This window comes from Erpetoichthys calabaricus, chromosome 2, assembly GCF_900747795.2.
Source record: "Erpetoichthys calabaricus chromosome 2, fErpCal1.3, whole genome shotgun sequence".
Classification (NCBI taxonomy): Eukaryota; Metazoa; Chordata; class Cladistia; order Polypteriformes; family Polypteridae; genus Erpetoichthys; species Erpetoichthys calabaricus.
The window spans coordinates 127304545-127326618 of record NC_041395.2 but is presented as its reverse complement, the minus strand read 5'-3'; the positions used below and the strand labels follow the sequence as shown (position 1 = coordinate 127326618).

At 38.9% G+C, this 22074-nt stretch overlaps 1 protein-coding gene across 1 annotated transcript in view; it reads right to left on the bottom strand.

The window, feature by feature from the left end:
* The window catches only part of veph1 (ventricular zone expressed PH domain-containing 1), a 234384-nt gene that overhangs the window by 164498 nt on the left and 47812 nt on the right, over window positions 1-22074 (bottom strand). Inside the window, exons 4-5 of the mRNA XM_028794493.2 lie at window positions 5374-5537; window positions 4227-4436 (exon numbers count right to left, since the gene is read on the bottom strand). Coding sequence (XP_028650326.2) covers window positions 4227-4436; window positions 5374-5537 — 374 coding nt within the window. The remainder of the gene's footprint in view (window positions 1-4226; window positions 4437-5373; window positions 5538-22074) is intronic.

Here is a 22074-nt window from a genome sequence, read left to right as displayed (position 1 = left end):
ATGTTAGGATCATGTAAACATGAATATTCAATTGCCCTGACAGAAGGCAATAACTGATTATTCATCAATTCATTTCATATTTACTAAAAGAGGTGTTAATGATACAATTTGCATAAGTAAGTTAGCAAAGTACAACGTATCTCCTATGGTTCTCAATCCAATTTACCAGATAACTGTTCACTATATTTACATACGGAAGGTAGTTTATTAGTATTAATATTGTTTGATTTGATTTAATTTTTCTTGGCACCACCTACCCAGTGTTCCTCTAAAATTTTCAAGATTCTAATGTGAGACTGTGTGAAGACTTCGTACACTATAAAAATTATACTGAACAGTGCATACTTCTGGATGAAGGTTGCTTTAGAGAGCAGCTTATTAAGACATATTTCTATGTCTAGTTTAATGGTTCCTAGACCTTTAGCTGTAACTGGGATAATGTTTATCTTTGTGTTGAATTCTTGAGGTCATAGTCTTTATAGCTGTCAGTTTTTTTTGACCTCCTTGAGAAAGTTATTTCCATTATCAGTATATGCTTTACTAACTAGAAAGCAGCTTTTTTTTGTTCCAAAAGTGAAATATGATCTATCCTTCCCTTTTCTAAACTTGCATACTCCGCTACAGGTTTATAGCTTGCTGGCAGCACCAGACAAAAGCAGGAACCAACCTTGAATCTGAAATCAGTCCATCACACTCACTTATTCTGTGCTAAGTTAATCAAGTTAACATTGTCATGTCTGGGATGTGACAGGACATTGGAGCACCCAGCGGATATCCACATTGACTAAGAAGACTATGAAAACTCTGTATAATCTGGTTAGGAATAGGAATACCATATACTGTACATGAAATAAATTCATCCAGTATAATTTACTTTCATTTTCTACAACTATTTCTTGTAAAAAGATCATAAAGTACAGGGGCCTCATGAATAATGCCGTGTGTAGACTTCACACTACAGCATGGCGTACGGACAAAAGTAGAAATGTTCGTATGCACAAAAAAATCCAGATGCATAAATCTGTGCATTCGCCAACTTCCATGTTCTTCCGCTACATAAATCCCGGTCAGCGTGAAAAGTAACTCACGTGCATGCGCCTGCTGCCACTCCCCAAACTCCTCCCAGAATTACGCCTCTTTGGATATGCAAATCAATATAAATAGCCCTTAACCTCAGCGTTCTGTGAAAAGACAATGGACAAAGCATGGGGGAAAATAGAAGAATTTCAGTGAATACCAAGTGGAGGCAAGGAAAAACTTACTATTTGTTGGTTTAAACAGTGGTATAAACAACAAAAGGAAGTTGATAGAGTGAGAGAGTGTCGGAGAAACTCGAAAACTCAAGTTCAAATAGTCACACAGTGCCCAAAATAAAAAAGAAGTTGTCAGACATCAAGTCGCAGTGAAAAGGCAAGTTGTAGCCCACCGTCTGAGTGTCATATGAAAGCTTATTGGGGTACAGAAAAAAGAAAAAAAAATAGGGACACAGTGGAAAAAAAGCTTCAAAAGTCAACTTTAATCTCGAAATTTCCACTTTAGTCATGTAGTTTATTTTGTCATTAAAGTAGAATATCATAAACTTCACCTTAAATTCGTTTAATTTACTAGTTTCTCAAATACTACCATAACTAAAGTAGCACGTTAAATGCTTTGTTTTGTATGTGCCCTTCTATGTGCTCTATGTGTGTGAATCACTACGTGCTTCTTAAATGGGCTTTCTCTTCCTCCGTCAGGACACAGAATCCATTACATTCATGACATTACTGCACTCTGAATAATTTAAATACTGAGATGTATACTTGATATCATTTTCATGATGATAGGAATTAAAGCATGTTTTAAACATGGGAATACAGTGGCGCAGTGATAGTGACGAGCTGGCGTCTCGTCCAGAGATTGTTCCTGCCTCACGCAAGATGCTTGCTGTGCCGTGCGCGATCTTTGATGAAATAATTTATTGCAACAGTACTGTCTCTTTCAAAAGTACTAACCCCCAATTCCTGTCCTTACTTTTCTTTCTCCAAATACCCAATCGCCACACAATCAGCTCTGTAATAGATGTAAAGCCATCTGTAAGCTGAGAACGCAGATTCTTAAAAACTTTTAAGGAACATTGAAATATCTTCGTAGTACATGTTTAATTATTCTATCCACCTATTCTTCCAGTGTCGCGCCAGCCCCAGCAAGAATAAAGTGTGAGGCAGGAACAATCCATGAATAGAGCTCCAGCTCCTTGCTAACGCTGCGACACCATCTCCTCACGTTTAATTATTAACAATATAGATTATTTAAAAGAAGTTAATGTTTTATCTGTATAATGTAATAAACATATTTTGCTGCATTTCATATTAAAAATTATATCATCATCATATGTAAATACGCGCTAAAGTGGCTCAGGTTGTGCAATATTATAACTGTATCGCAAGTTTACAGTGAGGTAATTGTACTTATAAGTACAAACAGTTCTACAAGGAGCACTTGATGGACTGATTGATTGCGTTTATAGTTCTTAGGATGAAACTGTTTCTGAACTGCAAGGTCCGTACAGGAAAGGCTCTGAAACGTTTGCCATATGAGAGCAGTTCAAATAGGCAGCATGGCTGAGGCAGCGTGTGCTTGATGCTGTATACCGATAATTCTCTTTCTGATCAGCTGCTGTAGAGCTGTGATTCCACACTCAGATACAGTGATATAAACACTCCGAGTGGTGCAGTGAGAGTAATACGGAAAAAGATGATCCCCTGTGGCAACCCCTAATGGGAGCAGCTGAAAGAAGAAGAAGAAGGTGCAGTGAGAGTAACAACGCTAAAGCAGCTATGGTATTTGGAATAGTCTGGCTATTCCGTGGACCATTATATTGTTACAGGTTAATTACAATCAGATGCCTTAAACTAATAAACAATATGCAGTTAATTTCAGTGTATATGATAAAGCCGTGTCAGGGATGTGGATCTAAAAAAGAAAGGAAAACCACACAGGAACAAAAGCACTGCTTTGATGTTGGGTGCTGCCAGTTTGCAAAACCAAGAGGAGCACTTGCGTACGCCAAGCATTTAGCTAGTGTAAAAATGTGTGTGGCTTTACGCCAAGTTTAGGTTTTATACATCACGATTTGAGCATGGAAATGGGAGTACGCAATATTTTTATGCATATGCACCGTTTATAAATGAGGCCCCAGGTGACTACTATTATTGTTTTGCTAATGCATGCATTTGCTTGATTTCAGAACCAGGCAACTGTGGGGCTAATGTGCTTTTAAGCATTGGCAACACATGGTGCAGTTGTTTTCAGTATCCACCATAAGCATGCACTGCAGGTGAGAGAGGGTATAAGATGTTACATTTCTGGCAGCAATGAGATCTTTCATCTGACATATGAGTGGTAAAAGTCTACAGCTAACTGAAGGTCATATAGTATTGCTTTGACCAGAGGCTGTTAATTTATTCAGCAATTAGCAAAGCATATATTTTGCTGTTGTCAAGACAAAGGCTAGTTTTCAAGGAGTTATGATCCTGTTTTCCTCAACTAGTTTAGTCAATGAGTCCTTCTGTTGTTCTTTCTGACTTGTTACGAGTGTACACAGGGTGAGTCAAACTATCATGCTCATACATGCACTTTCAAGTTTCATATAGTTATGACAACTATATCAACTATAAACAGGTGAGTTTCATCCATTTTTAGTAGCTTTCTTCTTATCTCCTGCATGGACCAATCTTTCCTGTTCCTTATCTTGAATGTCATCAACAGCAGCACAAGTTGGAATTACAACTTTGATTTTGTGTTTTAAATTAAAGTAAGTGGTGGGAATCATTCAGATTTAGCAATAATACTGTATTATAATCCATCCATCCCTTTTCCTAAACTGAGCAGTATGTTATTAGGACTGAGATGCCTGTAGCATATTACAAAAGTATATAGCAAAAGACAGAAACCAACTTTGGGAGATAGCACACTCATGCATATACTTTATTACGCCAGTCAACTTCATCATCATCATCGGCATGATTACTATTATTATTCATTCATCTACCAATTTTAAATATTTCTTATTCTGAGTCAGTGTAATGGGGGCCTGAGTCCTAGTAAGAGTATTAGTATTTCTCATTTCATTTCTTATGTGTTTTTGCTTTTATGCTCACTTCTGGTTTTAATATAACACAACATTTATAAATTGCTTGGCACTATATCACAGAATGTGATTTGACCATTATAAAATCAAGCAATACCTCATTAGTGTGCCCGATGGCACCATAGATTTTTGCAATCTGGCCAAGAAGACTTGGAAATTCTTCTCCAACCTCCTTCAGTCTTGGAAGAAAACTAGCAACAGCTGATGGGTTGGACCGAGATACTTCTAGAAGTATGGTTAGGACTGAATCATTTTGGTTAGGGTCATGAAGATGAGTCATTAATGAAGACAAGGAATTATTTAACACCTTAAAAAAAAAAAGAAGGAAATGTTAGTACACGATTGTTTAATTGCAATCATCTGCTGAACACACATATCTTAATTAATCTGGTAATAAAATATATTTCCTATGTGTTTGTTGTCTTGACGACACTGTTGTGAAATCTGTAACTGATTAATAGAGTCATCTATGCAGGCTCATCCAACAGAATATATCCCACCCATTTTTACTGTGACATTTTGGGAAAATACTGCAGTTGAAGAAACATGACGTTTGAAGGAATGTGGCAAAAGTAAAGAAGAACACGGCAATGCACTTAAGTGTCTGGAGTTCTGGATAAATCCACCAACTGCAAGACATTTTTCTAATTATTAATATATGTTATTAAAGTTAAAATAATATCCTGCATGAATGCCACCTTAGTATACTACAAAATATGGCAGTATATGGTATCCCATACAGAAACCCAGACAAAATTTACAGAAAAGTATAGCATGGTGTTTGTATGACAAAGTTCAGGTTAACTTCAATCAAAAATTTACATTTAATATTAAAACTTTTTATGCAAATAAACCTGACATGATTTATCAGGGGTGGCGCAGTGGGTAGCGCTGCTGCCTCGCAGTTGGGAGATCTGGGGACCTGGGTTCGCTTCCCAGGTCCTCCCTGCGTGGAGTTTGCATGTTCTCCCCGTGTCTGCCTGGGTTTCCTCCGGGCGCTCCGGTTTCCTCCCACAGTCCAAAGACATGCTGGTTAGGTGGATTGGCGAGTCTAAATTGGCCTTGGTGTGTGGGTGTGTTTGTGTGTGTCCTGCGGTGGGTTGGCACCCTGCCCGGGATTAGTTCCTGCCTTGTGCCCTGTGTTGGCTGGGATTGGCTCCAGCAGACCCCCGTGACCCTGTGTTCGGATTCAGCAGGTTGGAAAATGGATGGATGGATGATTTATCAGTTTAAATGTAAATTACCTCTGGATAATGTTTAGCAGTTATCTGCAAGAGTCGGAAGAGGTGATGCTGCTCTGACTGATCCAAACTAAACAGGAGCTCCACTAATGCTGTTAGGTGCATGTTAATAGATTCAGGCTTTTGCTCATACAGTGATGGCAACACCCGTAGAAGCATGAAGTTACCTGTGCAAAAACATTATTAACACAAAACAGTTAGTGAATGATGTCATGTTCTTTGGAGGAGTTCAATTTACAATTCTATGCATACAAACTGATTACAAGTAGTAGGAAGAATTTCGCTCTAATTCTAATCACCATTAAAGAAGCTGTTAATTAGATTAAAAATCAGCATAGCTGGCAAAGAACACCATGGTTTATAAATGCCCTCTAACTTCAATTACTGTTGCTTCAAACTTTTTGCTAACTACTTAAGTAAAAAGCAAACCCAAGTATTTTTTAGGGGTGTTGGTCTAAATGATGTAAATAATAAATATTTTAACTGTTCTTTATATGTGCACATTTCTTGTGATTTACCCACCACCTTAATGTTACCAAAATGTCTGCAACTTTGATTAAAAGTAACTTTCACAGTTCTTTGTGATATACAGTAAGTGGAAATGGAGTGATGTGTTGCAGCTAAACAAGATTTAATAAACATTCCCCTAAACTAAATAAACCGCTTTCAAGAAAACTCCACTGGGTCCAAAGTGTCTCATGTGTTTTAAATCAAAAATAACTCTTAGATAATGAATGGCATTTTTATGGTGCATTCCTAAACCTGCACTGTTCCAGTAAAATATTTGGAAACTGTACTTTACTGAAGAAAATACCAGTAGACTAGTACAAGTACACATACAAATACCAGCTAGGGTTTCTTAACCATGCAGGATTAGAAATTGAGCTGACTCAACAATTCTCTTTTATTGTATCCACTTATTCCAGTAAAATGCTACAGTAATGTATTGCATTTCCTCAAAGCATAAATAAAAATATATACTATACTGTAACTGTACTGTATATTTATACTATACAGTAGGGGTCCCCAACTCCGGTCCTGGAGGGCCCCAGTGGCTGCACGTTTTCATTCTAACCCTTTTCATAATTAGTGCACTGTTTTTCCTGCTAATTAACTTCTTTTGAATTAATTATAATTGATATGTTTTTTAAGATTTGTTCCCCTGAATTTCTTCATCGTTCCTCTGAATTGCTTCATTTCTTTCCTTAAATGGCACCCAAAAAGAAATGAAATGTGAAGTGAGTGAGCCAACAGAAGACCAACTAACTCAGAGCCTCAAACTCCAAACAATTTCATTCCAATCAGTTGCTTAATTAACCGTGTTTCCCCAAAAATAAGCCCTAGCATGATTTTTCAGGATGCTCGTAATATAAGCCCTACTCCGAAAATAAGCCCTAGTTACGCTCTCGCACAGGCAACTTTGGATGAGCAATAAACACCTATCACTACCGTATGTACACAGATGAACAGGAAATAATACCGGTATTTTGACCCCCCGACAAGATGAGTGCAAAAAGAAAGAGCTATTCTATCGAGTACAAGAAAAGAATTGCGGAGGAGTCCCAGGGCAAAAATCTTACTGCTTTTTGCAAAGAGAATAAGTTGGATATCCGAATGCACTACGAGCAGGCTACTTGGACAAGAGGTGCTCATTTACGGAGAGCTCTATTGCTAGACATGAGAGATTGGGGCCAATTGTTCTAAAGGAAACAGAGTCGCAAGAAATTCATAATGGAATTCGAGGTTTGGAGAGTTATGATGATATTCCAGAAGATGATGACATGACTGTATTTGAATAAATGTAGATTTTTGTTCAAGAATAAATGTAGATTTTTGTTCATGGAAAAACAAGACATCCCCTGAAAATAAGCCCTAGCAGGTCTTTTGGAGGAAAAATTAATATAACACCCTGTCTTATTTTCGGAGAAACACGGTAGGCTCTGATTCTTGTTGTTAATTAAACTCATTCTTTAATTCTATGGATTGTTGCTGCTCACATTGTGCAATAGCATTAATTTCCGAAATTGTTGATTTTCTCTTTTCTAAGAGCACTGTTAAATGTTTTGGGGACCTGAGCAGATCAACATTCCTGAGACCTTCACCTTTCTTTATTTTCAGATATTGTATGATGGTCACAGTTTGCTGGTCATGTTTTGGTTCACTTTGTATCTCATTATTATTTGGCTGCTAATTAAGGAAAAAGAAACAATTAAGGGGTCTGAGTATTCAAGATCAAGTCAAATAAAATTAATTTAAAAGAAGTTAATTAGGAGTAAAAACAGGTCACTAATTAAGAAAATGGTTAGAATGAAAACCTGCAGCCACTGGTGCACCCCAGGACTGGAGTTGGGGACCCCTGCTATACAGTATAGTATACTGCATGCATCAGATACATACATTGGTAACATTCTTTTTTGTCACATCATGAATAATGTAAAATAAGTAGCATGGTAGCAGAGTAATTTGCCATGCTGCCTCATGGCACCAGGAGAATGTGTTTGAATCCTGGTCTAAATGTTCATGCAAGTTTTCTCTAAATGCTCAAGTTTTCTTCTAAATCTCAAACTCAGCCCTTTTAGGTGCATGTGTGTGGGTGAAAGTGCCTTGCATTGAACTGGTTATTTGTTTGCTGTTAGCATTTTGTTTAAAATAGCACAAGATTCTCTATTAAGCAACAATTAGAGAGAAGAACAAGTCTATATACAGTATTATAGAGCTTGTAACATATAAACTATAATCTGTTAACATGCTCAACTATTAATTTATAAGAAAAATGTTTACAACTTAAGATCAAACTGAGATAATAAACCTCAGAGGAGAAATAATTCTATCATATTTATGTTCACTGCAAAACCACTTGTTTATTGCATTCACAGTAATATATTAATAAGCATTTTACACTTAAATTGCAGTTGTATAAAGTTTCAAAAAGTTTAATAGCTCCATAAAACCAATTAGCTGTATCTGCAGGGTGTTTTCTGCTGTCTTCTACATTATTGTTCTTTAGAATGAGTACATCAAACTCCAAACCACATTATTAACATATATTGGCAAAACCTTAATAACAATATTTCACTAAAAAGGGGTTTATTATCCCTTGGAATTACAATATTAAACAGTATGTTGTTGACAATACTTTGGCATATGCAAGCAATTTGCTGCTCAGTCCTTCAGGGACTGAATAGGAAAATAAGCGGAACAATTGAAAAGATGAAGAAAATGAATGTAAATAAAATTATTTTTGACACTTGTTTCTAATTGAGTAAAGAATAGACTATGTAAGAAACTTTCTCATTTTGAGCTTTGATTCTTGTTCTTTTTGCTAAATTATACTGATATCATGTTATATATAAAAGACATGAGGAGTCACAAGTTTGAGACTGAATTAGTAACACAGTCCGGGACATCACCAAGGGTTGTATCAATAAAAAGGACTCTTTTAATTGTAGAAGTTAATTGAAATATGTTGATAGTTTCTTTAATACTCTAACCTTTGTACAAGGTATGGTATCTCATCCACTGTAGACTCTCAGTTTCACTAAGAAACAAAACAAAGAGTGGAGTTTCTTCTACAGCATAAATTTAAAATTATGTCAAATGTGTGTGGTATACAGTATAATAATGCAAGGGGGGAAGAGCACCACCACATTGTAAATGGACAAAGGGCAATCCCACCACTAACCACTAAACAAAGAACTATAAGGCCAAAGTGCAGAAAAGTGTAGGCTACTAGGTTTCAGAAGTTCCTGTCATGTATGATAATGTGGGAGAGCAGCCCGCAGGGAAATCAAAGAAGGAGAATAACCATCTTGGAGAAAACAAGAATTTTTAGAGGGCAGGCAAGTCAGAAACTGTCTGAGATGTCTAGCAGACAACTTAGACAGATTGAATGTGATAGAAAAAGAGAGAAAGTTAGAGAGAAATAACAAAGAAGCATGAATATATGTTAGGAGGTCAGTAAAATTACAGGCAGATTATGCTATCCCTTTAAGAAGAGTTCTGAAAGAAGACTGCCATAAAAAGCTTTGACATTGAAGCTAACAGGAAAAGGCTCAAGCATGTAGCCAATGACATGCTGACACTTGGGGCTTGGTCAGAACTGACTCCAGAACAGGTCTGAAACCATTCCAAGTCAGTGGGGTAAATGAGCCTAGAGCTTGACGCAAGTCAGAGTTAAAGCTCATTGTTAGGAGGAAAAAACAGCAGTGTTACACAATTCAGATATATGAGATGAACAGTGTTTGCCTTATGAAGTACTTGAGAATGGAAAAAGATTGTAAACCACCACACCAAATCAGACAGGGACTTGCATCATTTTAGTAAGGTGCTTAGGAGATGCAGGGTCCTCTCTTGTCTATGGTTAGCGTGTACACAGAATATATATAAATACCAAATAGGAATGTAAACGGCAGTGAAAAGAAAAGTTTAAAATGGGCAAATAAACACAGACAGTGGACAGTGGATTTCTGGGTGATTCAAATCCTTTGTCATTTTTAACCTTTTTGCATTATTTTTTATTATTTGTCTGTTTCAGATATAGCTTTTACTTTGAAACTCTGCCATTAAGGCCAGTATCCTGGAGTTGTCTTTCGCTGTTGCAGGCGACACTGGTATTTGGTTTGCATTGTTTGAGGAAGCAGCCAGCTAAGGGCCTGTAAGGTATCTGTTTCTCAAACTACAAACTGTGATGTCCATAGCCTCTTGTGCAATTCTGCATCTGCATCTTCTGCTCTCATGACAGTAATGTACAATTTTGTATGAAATGCTCAGTTTCTTGACAATCTAGCAGATGAAATAACCTTAATTGATGTTTGTTTTGAGAAAGCTAATTAGTTTTGGTCATTTTTGAATTCATAATTGAACTTTAGGAATGGCAGAATATTGCAACCCAATGAAACATAATTTATTGTTTTATTGGACAGAACAACAGGTTTCAGCTATCTTTATATTTAATCTTCATTTGGATCTTGATCTTTGTTTGTCTGGGAATTCACTGCTTTGTGTGGTGTTCCTGCTGTGTTCAGTAGAGGGCAGTAGTGATGGAGGAGGAGAGGAAGTGAGGGGGAGGATCGTTGGATGAGGTTGGAGTGTGGTGATTAAAGAGGATTGAACTAAAGGAGACTACGTGCTGTTTGTACTGGCTGAATACACAACACCTTGGTTGTAACTTTTGTTTATAAACAGTGTCGATAGCACTCTTTGTGTTTAGATCTGGCGTCGACACCGTGCTTTGTGTTTAGATCTGGCGTCGACACCTGCTTCGTTGTCGAGACTGTGGTTTTTTGTGTTTCTATCGACCGTCGTTGGCAGCACTTCGTCCAGATCGAATGTTCACCCACTTCTTGGAGTCAGCAGTCAGAGTATGTAAGTCGGGCACACTTCTGTGATTTTCCATCAGTCTGCGTTTGGAGTTCAAGAAAGAAGCATTGGTTCTTCCTTACTCTTTGAATTGCCACAAAGCAACCTGCAAGATTGGAGAAAGGTTGAGAAGAGACCGTGAGAGGAAACGACAGCGTCATGAAAATGAGATGGACTGTGAACGGAGAGAAGCAGAAATGCTCCTCCACCACCACATAATTACTATTCGGACAGTGATTCTGAGTAGGCCGTTCCTATCGAATCAATGTCCAAGGGTTTTGTTTTGTAATTTTGTTTCCCTTATAAAAAATCATAATGCTGTGCGACGAAGGGCCCAGTTCACGACTGGCAGCCGCGTTTAAACAGGGAGCCCTTCACAGACAACTTTAACACGCGCAACGTAGTTGGGCGCACATGGCTAGTGCTAAAATAACAAGGGTTACTCTAATAACTTAATTTGAACATGATTAATAAAGGATGAGCTAGGAGAGTTTACCATTAGGACACTGTGTTAATAGTTGCTGAAAATGGGGGCATTGCAGTCATATGTGAATAATAAATTTTAAACCCATACTTTCAAACAGTAATAGCCATTTGTAACATGATATCTTGGCTATATTTCCAAATCAATTTAATGACACCTTGATAAAAAAAAATAATTTCTAGCAAAAAATGATTTTTTCTTGGTGATTCCAAACTTTTCAATGCCAGTGTATAAGGCAAAGGGCGCAAATAGGGGGTATGTAGAGTGTGTATTGCATAGGGCCCCTCCAACTGTACGGATTGGCACCAACTAAGGTGGGTAATGGGGCAACTGCCATCCCAATCCTGGGACAATCCTAGAAAAAAAGTCACAATGGTAAAAATGTATTGAAAATCCATATCGCCAGTGTTTGAGTCCTTATGTTGCTACAAGCTACTAAGGCTACATTCAGGCTGTAGTTAAGAATTACTCAATTCCAATTTTTGACTCATATTGAATTTTTTGTTTTTGTTTAGCAATGAGAAGTCATGCAAAATCACACTTTTATTGGCTAACTGAGCAGATTATAAATGCAAGCTTCTGAGGGAGCTTAGGCCCCTTCATCAAGCAGCTTGTAAACAAGTTTTGTTTTACAAGAAATTCATATCCAATATTATCTATCCTGAATCTGCAAAATTAAAAAAAAACTTAATTCATCAGACAGAATCAATCTAATAGACAACCAAGAATACCATACTTCAGATGATTTATAGTACAAGACTTCTGTGATTTCATCAGCTGGAAAATGCTTAAAGATGCTTTGAGTCGGACCATTATTGTCAGATCTGTACACAGCAACCTGAGGACAACCGGTAGGAAAAAGATGTGGAGAGGTTTCATTCAAAATTATGGTTCAACAGTTTCAGAATGTTGAGGGGGATATTTGATTAGATCAACATGTGTCCAAAAAGACTCACTAGAAAAAATACACACTTGAGGCAAGACATTTCAGAAAACATAGTGATTGACCTGTACTGTCAGGCTTTCTATCTTTTTGAATTTTTTGGCATTTCACATTTTCCAAAAAAGACCAAATCTGTGTGACATGAGTGAAAGAAAAAGATGCATTTTACTAACTATGTACAAAGATTTCAAACTGGTTGGCTCTCAACTAAAGCCAGAAGACTAAAATGTAGCTAAAGGTGATGGTGACAGTACAATCTTAATTTTACAGTGCTTCACCCATAAATTATACAGATATAAATTATGTATATAAATGATTGTACTACTGCGGTGGGTTGGCACCCTGCCCGGGATTGTTTCCTGCCTTGTGCCCTGTGTTGGCTGGGATTGGCTCCGGCAGACCCCCATGACCCTGTGTTCGGATTCAGCGGGTTGGAAAATGGATGGATGGATGATTGTACTAATATAATCACAAAATTCTATGAAATCATAGTATAAGGATTATCTTTTAAACATTTACCTGTGAAGCTTGTTTACTGATTCTTCTCAAGTATGCAAATAATGGAATGCCACCATCCAATCAGTGCATGATATCAGAGAGATTTTGTTTCTTGCAAGAGACTATGGAAAATTTTTTTCAGTGTGTCAGGAGCGAACATTGTAATCAATCAAGTCATAGATGGACGTGAGCAAATTAGGATTATATTTTGTACAGATTTAATGTAAAGCTTTACTGTGAGCTCACTTCAGAAAGGCTTATATTTTTAATTAAAACATCCTTTAGGAATGCATTCAATTCCTTTAGCTGCAGTTGTGTTGTCATATGGATTGCTTAAGTTTATTTTGATGCATCTGTGTATCATATACTACACCTGTTTGATAATTATTACTGTCACTGTTGTTGTTATTGTTTGATTATAGTCTAAGATGTAGACTGTAATTTTTGTTCCATCCCCCCAATATTTATGACAACTCATTGCTTTATAAAATGCATGTCAAATGAGGCTTCAAAAATAAATCTTGCATACCCCCTCAAAACAGTCTTGTTGCATCTTTGAAAATGGGTATATACATAGTGTTTATAGCTCTAATGTACTCTTAATAGTGTATAGTCTGCTGGATTTAAGTTGAAATGTGCTTTCTAAAAATAAATGAAATTGAACTACAATGAAAAAATGTACTATTTCAGGTTATTTACTGGACTTGAATTCCTTAAATTTCAATAAAAACTGGAAACTTTTGACTGGCAATGTTATGTATGTGTGTGTGTATGCATACTGTGTATTTTCACACATGTGTATCAGAGGGTCCCCATCCAGGTTCCTCCCAGACATATAATACCACAGTGGGCAGAGAGGGGCCACTGCCACTGTGTCATTTTCTTTTGCCTCCAAAGTGCAGAGAAACCACCCAGTGAGTGCAACTAACTCCTCCCCTTTTGGTCTCAGGACCTTAAAAGCCCAGGTATCTGCAAGGAGGTGTCACTCATTGACTAGAGAGCAGAGGAGATGAAGCTCCTACAATCCCAGCAAAAGAACCAATATGAAGAAGTGTGGTTATTTGTTAGAATACCAAAGGGAAATATTTTTTTTTTTGTATTTGCACCATCAAGTGTTGTTTAATTTTGTTTTTTCAAGTAAATGGGGATATCCAGGTAGGCAACCCAACTTTTATCTTGCATTTTGACCAGTCAATCCCTCGGATGACTACAGTATGCAAATGAGTATATACACAGTGGTGTACAAAAGTTTGGACATTTTGCTTAAAATGTCAGTTACTGTCAATACTTAAGTGAGCAGAAGATGAACTCATCACCAAAAGGAATAAAGTTAAAGATGACGCATTTCTTTTTAGCATTTTATGTAAGGTTAGTGTATTGTTTTTGTTTTGTGCAATTGTACAGTGAAATAGGAAAGGAGCCCCATGCAAAAGTTTGGGCACCCCAAGATATTTGAGGTCACAGATAACTTTTACCAAGGCCTCAGTCCTTAATTAGGTTGTTAGGACTATGACTTGTTCACCTTGTCTCACCAATCAGCGGCCATGGGATCCTCTGAGCAGCTGCCTGGCACTCTGAAAAATAATATAATTGATGCACACACAATGGGAGAAGGCTACAAGAAGATAACAAAGGGTTTTCAGGTAGCTTTTTCCTGAGTCCATAATGTTATTAAGAAATGGTAGGTAACAGGAACAGTGGAGGTCAAGTTGAGGTCTGGAAGACCAAGTAAACTTTCTGAAAGAACTGCTTGTTGGATTACTAGAAAGGCAAATAAAACCCACATCTGACTTCAAAAGACCTTTAGGAAGATTTAGCAGACTTTGGATTGGTGGTACAGTGTTCTACTTGCAGCAACACCTGAACAAAATATAACCTTCATGGTACAGTCAGCAGAAAAAAACCTTTCCTGCATCCTAGCCACAAAATTCAGCACCAGAAGTCTGCAAATGAACATCTAAACAAACCTGAAGCATTTTGGAAACAAGTCTAGTGGAATGGTGAAGTCAAAATAGAACTTTCTGGCCACAACATGTGTGGAGGAAAAAGGGTGCTGAATTCCAGAAAAAGAACACCTCTACAACAATTAAGCATAGGGTGGATCGATCATGTTTTGGGCTTGTGTGCCAACCAGTGGCAGAGGAAACATGTCATAGGTAGAGGGAAGAATGGATTCAAACAAATACCAGAAAATTCTGGAAGCAAACATCACAGCATCTGCAAAATAGTTGAAGTTAAAAAGAGGATGGGTCCTACAATAAGATAATGATCGAAAACACATCTCTAAATATACAATGGAATATCTCAAAAGGCACAAGCTGACGTTTTTGCCAAGGCCCACACAGTCCCTGGAAGTACCACCATCTTCAACAGTCTAACTAAGGGAAACTGGAAGACTCAATACTTTGCGATTCACACACATTTATTTTCACGCCTATTGCAATCATTTAATAGATGGGGTTGGCCTTCAAGGTGCCCCAAATCATCTTCTTGTTTCTGTGCTTTTCTTACAGTGGCGTAGTCAACCTAAGCATCATTGAAAATCTCTGCATTGATCTCAAAAGAGCAGTGCATGCAAGACAGCCCAAGAATCTTACAGAATCTGAAGCCTTTTTCCAGAACAAATGGGCAAAAATACACCAAGTAAGAACTGAAAGAATATTAGTTGAAAACAAAAAGTGTTTACAAGCTGTGATACTCGCCAAAGGCAGTGTTATTAAGTACTGACCATGTCGGGTGGACAAACTTTTGCTTCAGGCCCTTTTCATTATTTTAGTATTTTGTACCCATGAATGATGGAAAAAAATTAAATCTTTCTTAAAATATTAAAGAAAAGTTTCATCTGTACATAAGTCACACACGAGTGCTTGTGAGACAGTTTAAGGGCTCAGATAATACACAGGGTGGTGCTGTTTGATAATGCTCTCTCTCTCTCTTTTTCTCCATCTGTACACCAGAAGATTGATGGCACTCCACCAATGACATCACTTCCAGTGTCCATCCACCTGGACCTACTTTTACCTTTCCAGCCGCCATATGGCCAGAAGAATCACCACCTTCAGCAGTGTGACTAAAGGAAATCAGAAGACTCGATATTTTGTGCTTCACACACGTTTCTTTTCTCACCTTTTGCATTGGCCTTCAAGGTGCCTTAAATCATTTTCTTTGTTCTCTGCTTTTCTTACAGTGGCGTAGTCAGCAGGATTTGCTGTAAAGCAGGATGGAAAAACAGGATATGGTAGTGGTCCTATAATCTATGACCAACGACTTACAGGCACTCAAAGTCCAGTTGTGACAACAATGGACTCGCCTCGCTGAATCGGAGGTATGTAACCGAATTTGTGTTCCTCTCCAGGAGGAGCAACAGCTGGGAGAGAGAAAAATGGTCCCAAAGCTATTATGAAGCTGGTTGCTTGCCTCTATTTAATACACGCCATCCCTGATTATCTCACCCAGCAAGTAGAGACAGGAATTTAATTCAATGGATTCCCTGGTAGCATCCCTTGAACAACACCGTATAGCCTCACAAGTCGAGTGTGTGGAGCCCCGTACAACAAGGCTAAAAAGAGTGTGAAGGAATCCCTGAAAGATGCAGAGAGCATCATAATAACTACAGGCAGATGGACCTGCAGGGCAAACCAATGTTACATCATGGTCACAGCCCATGCTATCACCAGCAACTGAGAAATAGCAAGTTGCTGAAATCTTGTTTTGTAGTGGGAGCTTGAAAGGGCAAATCGCAACATCACTGTTGTTATTAATAATGCACTTAACATCGATGTAGCAGTTAGAGAGGCTGGCCTTTGCCCTCATATCAGGTGCTTTGCATATACTCTGAATTTGGCTACCCTGGCAGGCTTGGGCGTACCTTGTGTTAGTCATCTGCTTGGTCAAGTTAGACAGATCATCGCTTTTTTTCACTGGAGTCCCAAAGCTACAGCTGTATTTGCTGCCAAACAGAAATTACTGGGCCTTCTTTAACATACACTAATAGTCGACATTATAACATGATGGAATAGTACGCTGGAAGTGCTCAATTGTTATTTTAACCACCAAGCAGCTATAGTAGCAGCCCTCATAAGCACAGAGATACGGCAAAATACATGTGAAATCGACATGCTGGAAGGCACTGACATTAGTCATGCTGAAGACATTGTACAAATGCTGAAGCCCATCAAGTCAGCCACCACAGTGAGATGAACATATCACAACTGTGTCTGTCATTGTGTCACAGAAGCACATGATAAAGCAAAGTATGGATCCAAACAAAAGACACTCAACTGCTCTGGCCAGCATAAAGAGTGCTATTCTGAAAGACCTCAAGGCCTGATACAGTGCAGACCATGATTTTCTTGTGAAGTGCACCATGATGGATGCAAGAGTTAGAACTCTGCCACATCTGAATCCCAGCCAGGGTGATAACATGTTCAAGAGGCTGAAAGAAAAAGCAAAGCAGTTATAGAGCAGCCAGGTATTTATTTACTCTCTGTGTGTGTGTATCAGTGCTCAGGAGTAAAATATACATTGTGTAAAGTGCTTGTAGTACTACTCACAATAGCATCTGAGACAGAAATCAGACTAGTGCAGTTCAAATACTGATACGAAATGGAACTGATGCTAGTCACATATTAAATGTTGGACATACCATGACATTTAACCTAACCAAATTGTTTCTCACTAGTCAGAGTTTACATATAGATAGTAAAATTTAAATTGCAACATTTTTATATAAAAAACATTTAACCTCAGAGGGAACAGGAGATAGGGTAGCAGAAAAAGTCAGCTCTAGAAGATCTGCTTGGAGATTCTTTGACTGAATCAGTGATACTCCTCATGAGTCAGATAGAGCAAGAAATTTATATGTACAGAAAAAAAGTCCTCTAATACACTCTCGTGCTGTCCATTTAAATGGTGGAAATAAATTCTCAAAAGTGTCCATTGCTTTCCCCACTGGCCAAAACATATCTCTCAACTCCAGCAACCTCTGTTCCAAGTGAACATGCTTTTCTGACTGCAGAAAATATTGTGAATGCAAAAATGTCACAGTCGCTACTTGAAAATGTGGATATGCTTGCGTTCTTAAAAGAAATGTTGATTTCCTAGACTAAGAAAGGATATTATTAAGCTTTGCTCTTATTGTTTATATCTAATCCAGTTATTAGATCTATTATAATTATTTGCACTATTTTTGGCACTGTACTTTTTCCTGGAAGAAAAAAACCTTCGTAATAATTAGTTTCATTTAATAAATAGAATATTAAGCATAGTATTAAAAGTGTGCTGTGCTTTTTTATATATTGCGCAGAAGACTTTCAATGTTACTATATTGTTTAAATAGTGGCAAGTAAAATGCATTGTAGATACTGAAGTGAATGGAAGAGTGATTGTCTCAGAAATATTATTAAGAGATATCGAATTGTGAACCCAGTATTGTGAATCAAACCGAATCATGAACAAATCGAATCGTTACATCCCTAGTAATAACCTGTCACAATCTGTCTCCACATCATGTTTTCAGCCCGCTTCTGAGCGGAGTCACGTGGCTACTCAGTGAAACGCGAGCGACGTCACACCGTTACACTTAGATGTCTCTGCGGAGAGGGGGGTGGGGGAGGTGGTGAGGTATCACAGGACGCTGCTCCACCACATGAGGTTGTTGTGAATCCCTTTTTAAAATTATATTTTCAGTTTAAGCAAATTCCAGCATCATTTAAAATACAACAATGGAACAATGATTCCCCGAAGTTTGCAAAGAATGTGATTATTCTGATTGACAGACAAAGTACAAATTATCCTATGCCACAGGGGCCACACTTTTCTATCAATAAGGAGTCCACTTGGAAAACATTACAACAGATTAAATTCCAGTTTTTTGGACAGGAATTAATGAGAAGGTCTTCCTACCCAGAGTGTCAATTAAGACAGATTCCATGCTCCTCTTGTTCCCGTACTGCCCACTGACATACCCTTTGAACACACAGGGATCGATATTGTAGGACCCCCTGAACCTGCACAGGTCACAATTACATTCTTGTAAGTGTAGATTATGCTATGCATTATCCTGAAGATTTTTCCATGAGATTGGGTAATTCTACTATATCCCTGGGAATATAAATGGGAATTTGTAGGGGTTTTCGTGTGTGTTGGCATCCCTAAAGAAGTCCTAACACCTCAGGGGACGCCATTTATCTTGGAAACATTCAGGGAAGTGGCCAAGTCATTCAGAATTAAGAAGCAAAAAACCTTAGTATACCATCCTCAAACTGACGGTTTAGTACAGTGGTTTAATCAGACACTCAAACAAATGCTGCGCAAGGTGGTCAGTGAGGATGGGAGGAACTGGGATGAGTTACTCTCCCTCATATTGTTTGCCTATCGGCAGGTTCCTTAATCCACTATGGGCTTCTCCCCATTTGAATTATTATATACACAACAACCCTGGGGTTTATTGGATATATTAAAAGAGTACAAGGAGGAAGAGGCTCTCCCACCAATAATTTGGAATATAGATCGTGAAGTTATGCAATAGATTCGCTAAGATTCAGCCTATTTTAAAGGAAAATGTAGAGCATGCGTAATCAGCACAGGCTCGTTATTATAATCATGGGATGTCTCTCTATGAATTCCAGTTCAGAGATCGTGTCATGGTTCTTGTTCCTACTTCCCACTCAAAGTTATTGACTCATTGGCAGGGCCCTTATGAGATTAAGGAAAGGAAGGATCTGGTAGATTATTTGGTTAAACAACCAAATCGTCGACCAGCAGCGCATGTATACCATTTGAATCTGTTGAGGGAGCCAGAGCCCTACTCCGGACTACCTAGTGCCTTCTCTCAGTCTAAAACAGTTAATCTCAGATCCAATTTAACACCCAAACAGTGACAGGAGCTCAAAGCAGATATCTTGTCTGTCCCAGCAGTGGTGAATAAGCAGCCCAGAAGAACTTTCCTGTTTGTTCACAACATCATTACAGAACCCAAGATCATAATCCGAGAATGCCTGTACCACCTCCGGGAAGCCAAACAAGAGGAAGTAGAATGTAAGATCAGATGGATGCTGGATCTTGGTGTAATTGAGGACAGTTTTAGTCCCTGGTCCAGCTCCATCACACTGGTCCCTAAACCAGACGGAACTTGGCGCTATCACTATGACTTCCACCAGCTAAATCAAGTTTCTTAGTTTGATGCCTATTCAATGCCAAAAGTGGATGAGCTCCTTGAGCGACTTGGCAGGGCATAGTATTTGACCACACTTGACATGAGAAAAGGAGGAAGAGGAAGAGGAGAAGGTTGGGAGCATGCGCTGATTACAGCGCATTGCTGCTCCCACCACATGACAAGCCACCTGGATTGGGACCAGAATGCAGCTGTGCAACAGGTGACACATCAGCATCACACTAGTGTGAGGTTTTTACAGGATGCTAGCAAATAACTTTAACAAAACCTGTGAAGGAAAAGGCTCCGTTCAGTACCCCTAGTGTCCATTGACAGCACAGTGTCCTTTCATTTGGTTTGCATGGGGCACCTGCAACCTTCCAATACTTGGGGGATAGAGTGTTTCACCCTCAAAATTCTTATAGTGCCACCTACATAGATGACATTGTTGTTTATTCCGGCACGTGGGAGGATTATATACGATGGGTTCAGGCAGTACGTCTGGCATTAACCAAAGCAGGGCTGAGGATCAACCCCAAAAAGTATTATTTTGGCTTGACCGAAGCTAAATAGTTGGGCTACTTGGTGGGCAGAGGTATTGTATGACCACAAAGTGCCAAAGTTGATGCCGTTAAAAACTGGCCCCTTTCCGAAGACAAAGCAGTAGGTCTAAGATTTCTTAGGGTTAGCAGAGTATTACCACCGGTTTGTCCCTCGCTTCTTTGAGAGGTCGACGTCCTTGACAAAGAAGCGGGTACCCAATGCTGTGGTATGGGATGAAAAGTCAGAAGACGCATTCTATGACCTGTAATAATCATTCCTGATTCTTCCTTATCTTTTATATTACAGGCCGACATTTCTGACACAGATCTTAGAGCTGTGCTGAGCCAAAGTTTTGATGGTATTAAACACCCCACTATGTATCTGACCTGGAAACTACTGGATCGTGAGACCAGGTATGCAGCGGTCGAGAGGAAAGCCCTAGCGATTACATAGGCTATTTACCAGCTGAGGTACTACCTCCTGGGTCATAAGTTCACTTTTGTGACAGACCATGTACCTTTACAGTGGATGCCTCTTCATAAAGAGTCGACTTTCCCGGTCACCAGGTGGCTCTTGGACCTTCAGCCCCGTCAAAGTCCTACATTGTCTAGGAACTCTCCATGCCAACGCTGGTGCTCTTTCTAGGGTACATGACCTCATGGCTCAGATCACCCGACCTAACAGGTGTGGGCTAAGGGGGGGTCTTGTCACACATGAGTGCTTGGAAAACCGTTTAAGAGCTCAAATAATAGTAATGTTCCAGCGATCCAAAGGGTGGTGCTGTATGATAATGCTCTCTTTTTTTCTCCCTCTGTAGACTAGGAGATTGATGCCACTCGACCAATGATGTCACTTCCAGTGTACATCCACCTGGCCCAGCCTTTTCCAGCCCAGAAGCTATATGACCGGAAGAACCACCATCTTTGGCAGTCTGACTTGGGAAAAACAGAAAACTGAATACTTTGCACTTCAAGCACATTTCTTATCACGCCTTTTGTATGCATTTAATAGATGGGGTTAGCCTACAAGATACCCCAAATCATTATAGGGGTGGGCAAAAGTAGGTTTACAGTTGTGAGTATGTGAGTATATATACTGTATATGTACTGTATATATACAAGGGGCAGTCAAAATGTTCTTGGAATTGTGGTAGAGTGGGAGAGTGAGAGATCAGATTATGCACACAGCATATGAGTGCAGCATGTTACAACAAGTCTGGATTGGTTTCGGCATGTAGTATTGTTTTAATTACCGTCCAAGTTAGGAGTGTGCATAGCCAATCAGCGCAATGTTGCAGTTCGAACAACGTGTTAACATCAAGTTCATGTGCAAATTGAGGAAATAGCTTCAGATACGTCAGCAGCACTTCAGTTATATATATATACTGTGTGTGTATATATATATATATATATATATATATATATATATGTATGTATTGTAATAGGCGCTATATAGCGCCCGACCCGGCACAGACTCAGACAGAGGCACGTACTTAAATAAAACACACTTTATTTCTTCTTCGGCCATGGGGCATGCCTTCCCCCTGTCCCACAGGCCCAACACAGTCCCAAAACACTCACACTAATGCTCTCTCTTCTCCCTTTACCACCACTCCTCCTCAGGCTTAGTCCACCTCCTCCCGACTCTGGCTCTCTGAGTGGTGGTGGCTGGCCCTTTTTATATCCCACCCGGAAGTGTTCCAGGTGCTTGGCCACCTGGTCCTAA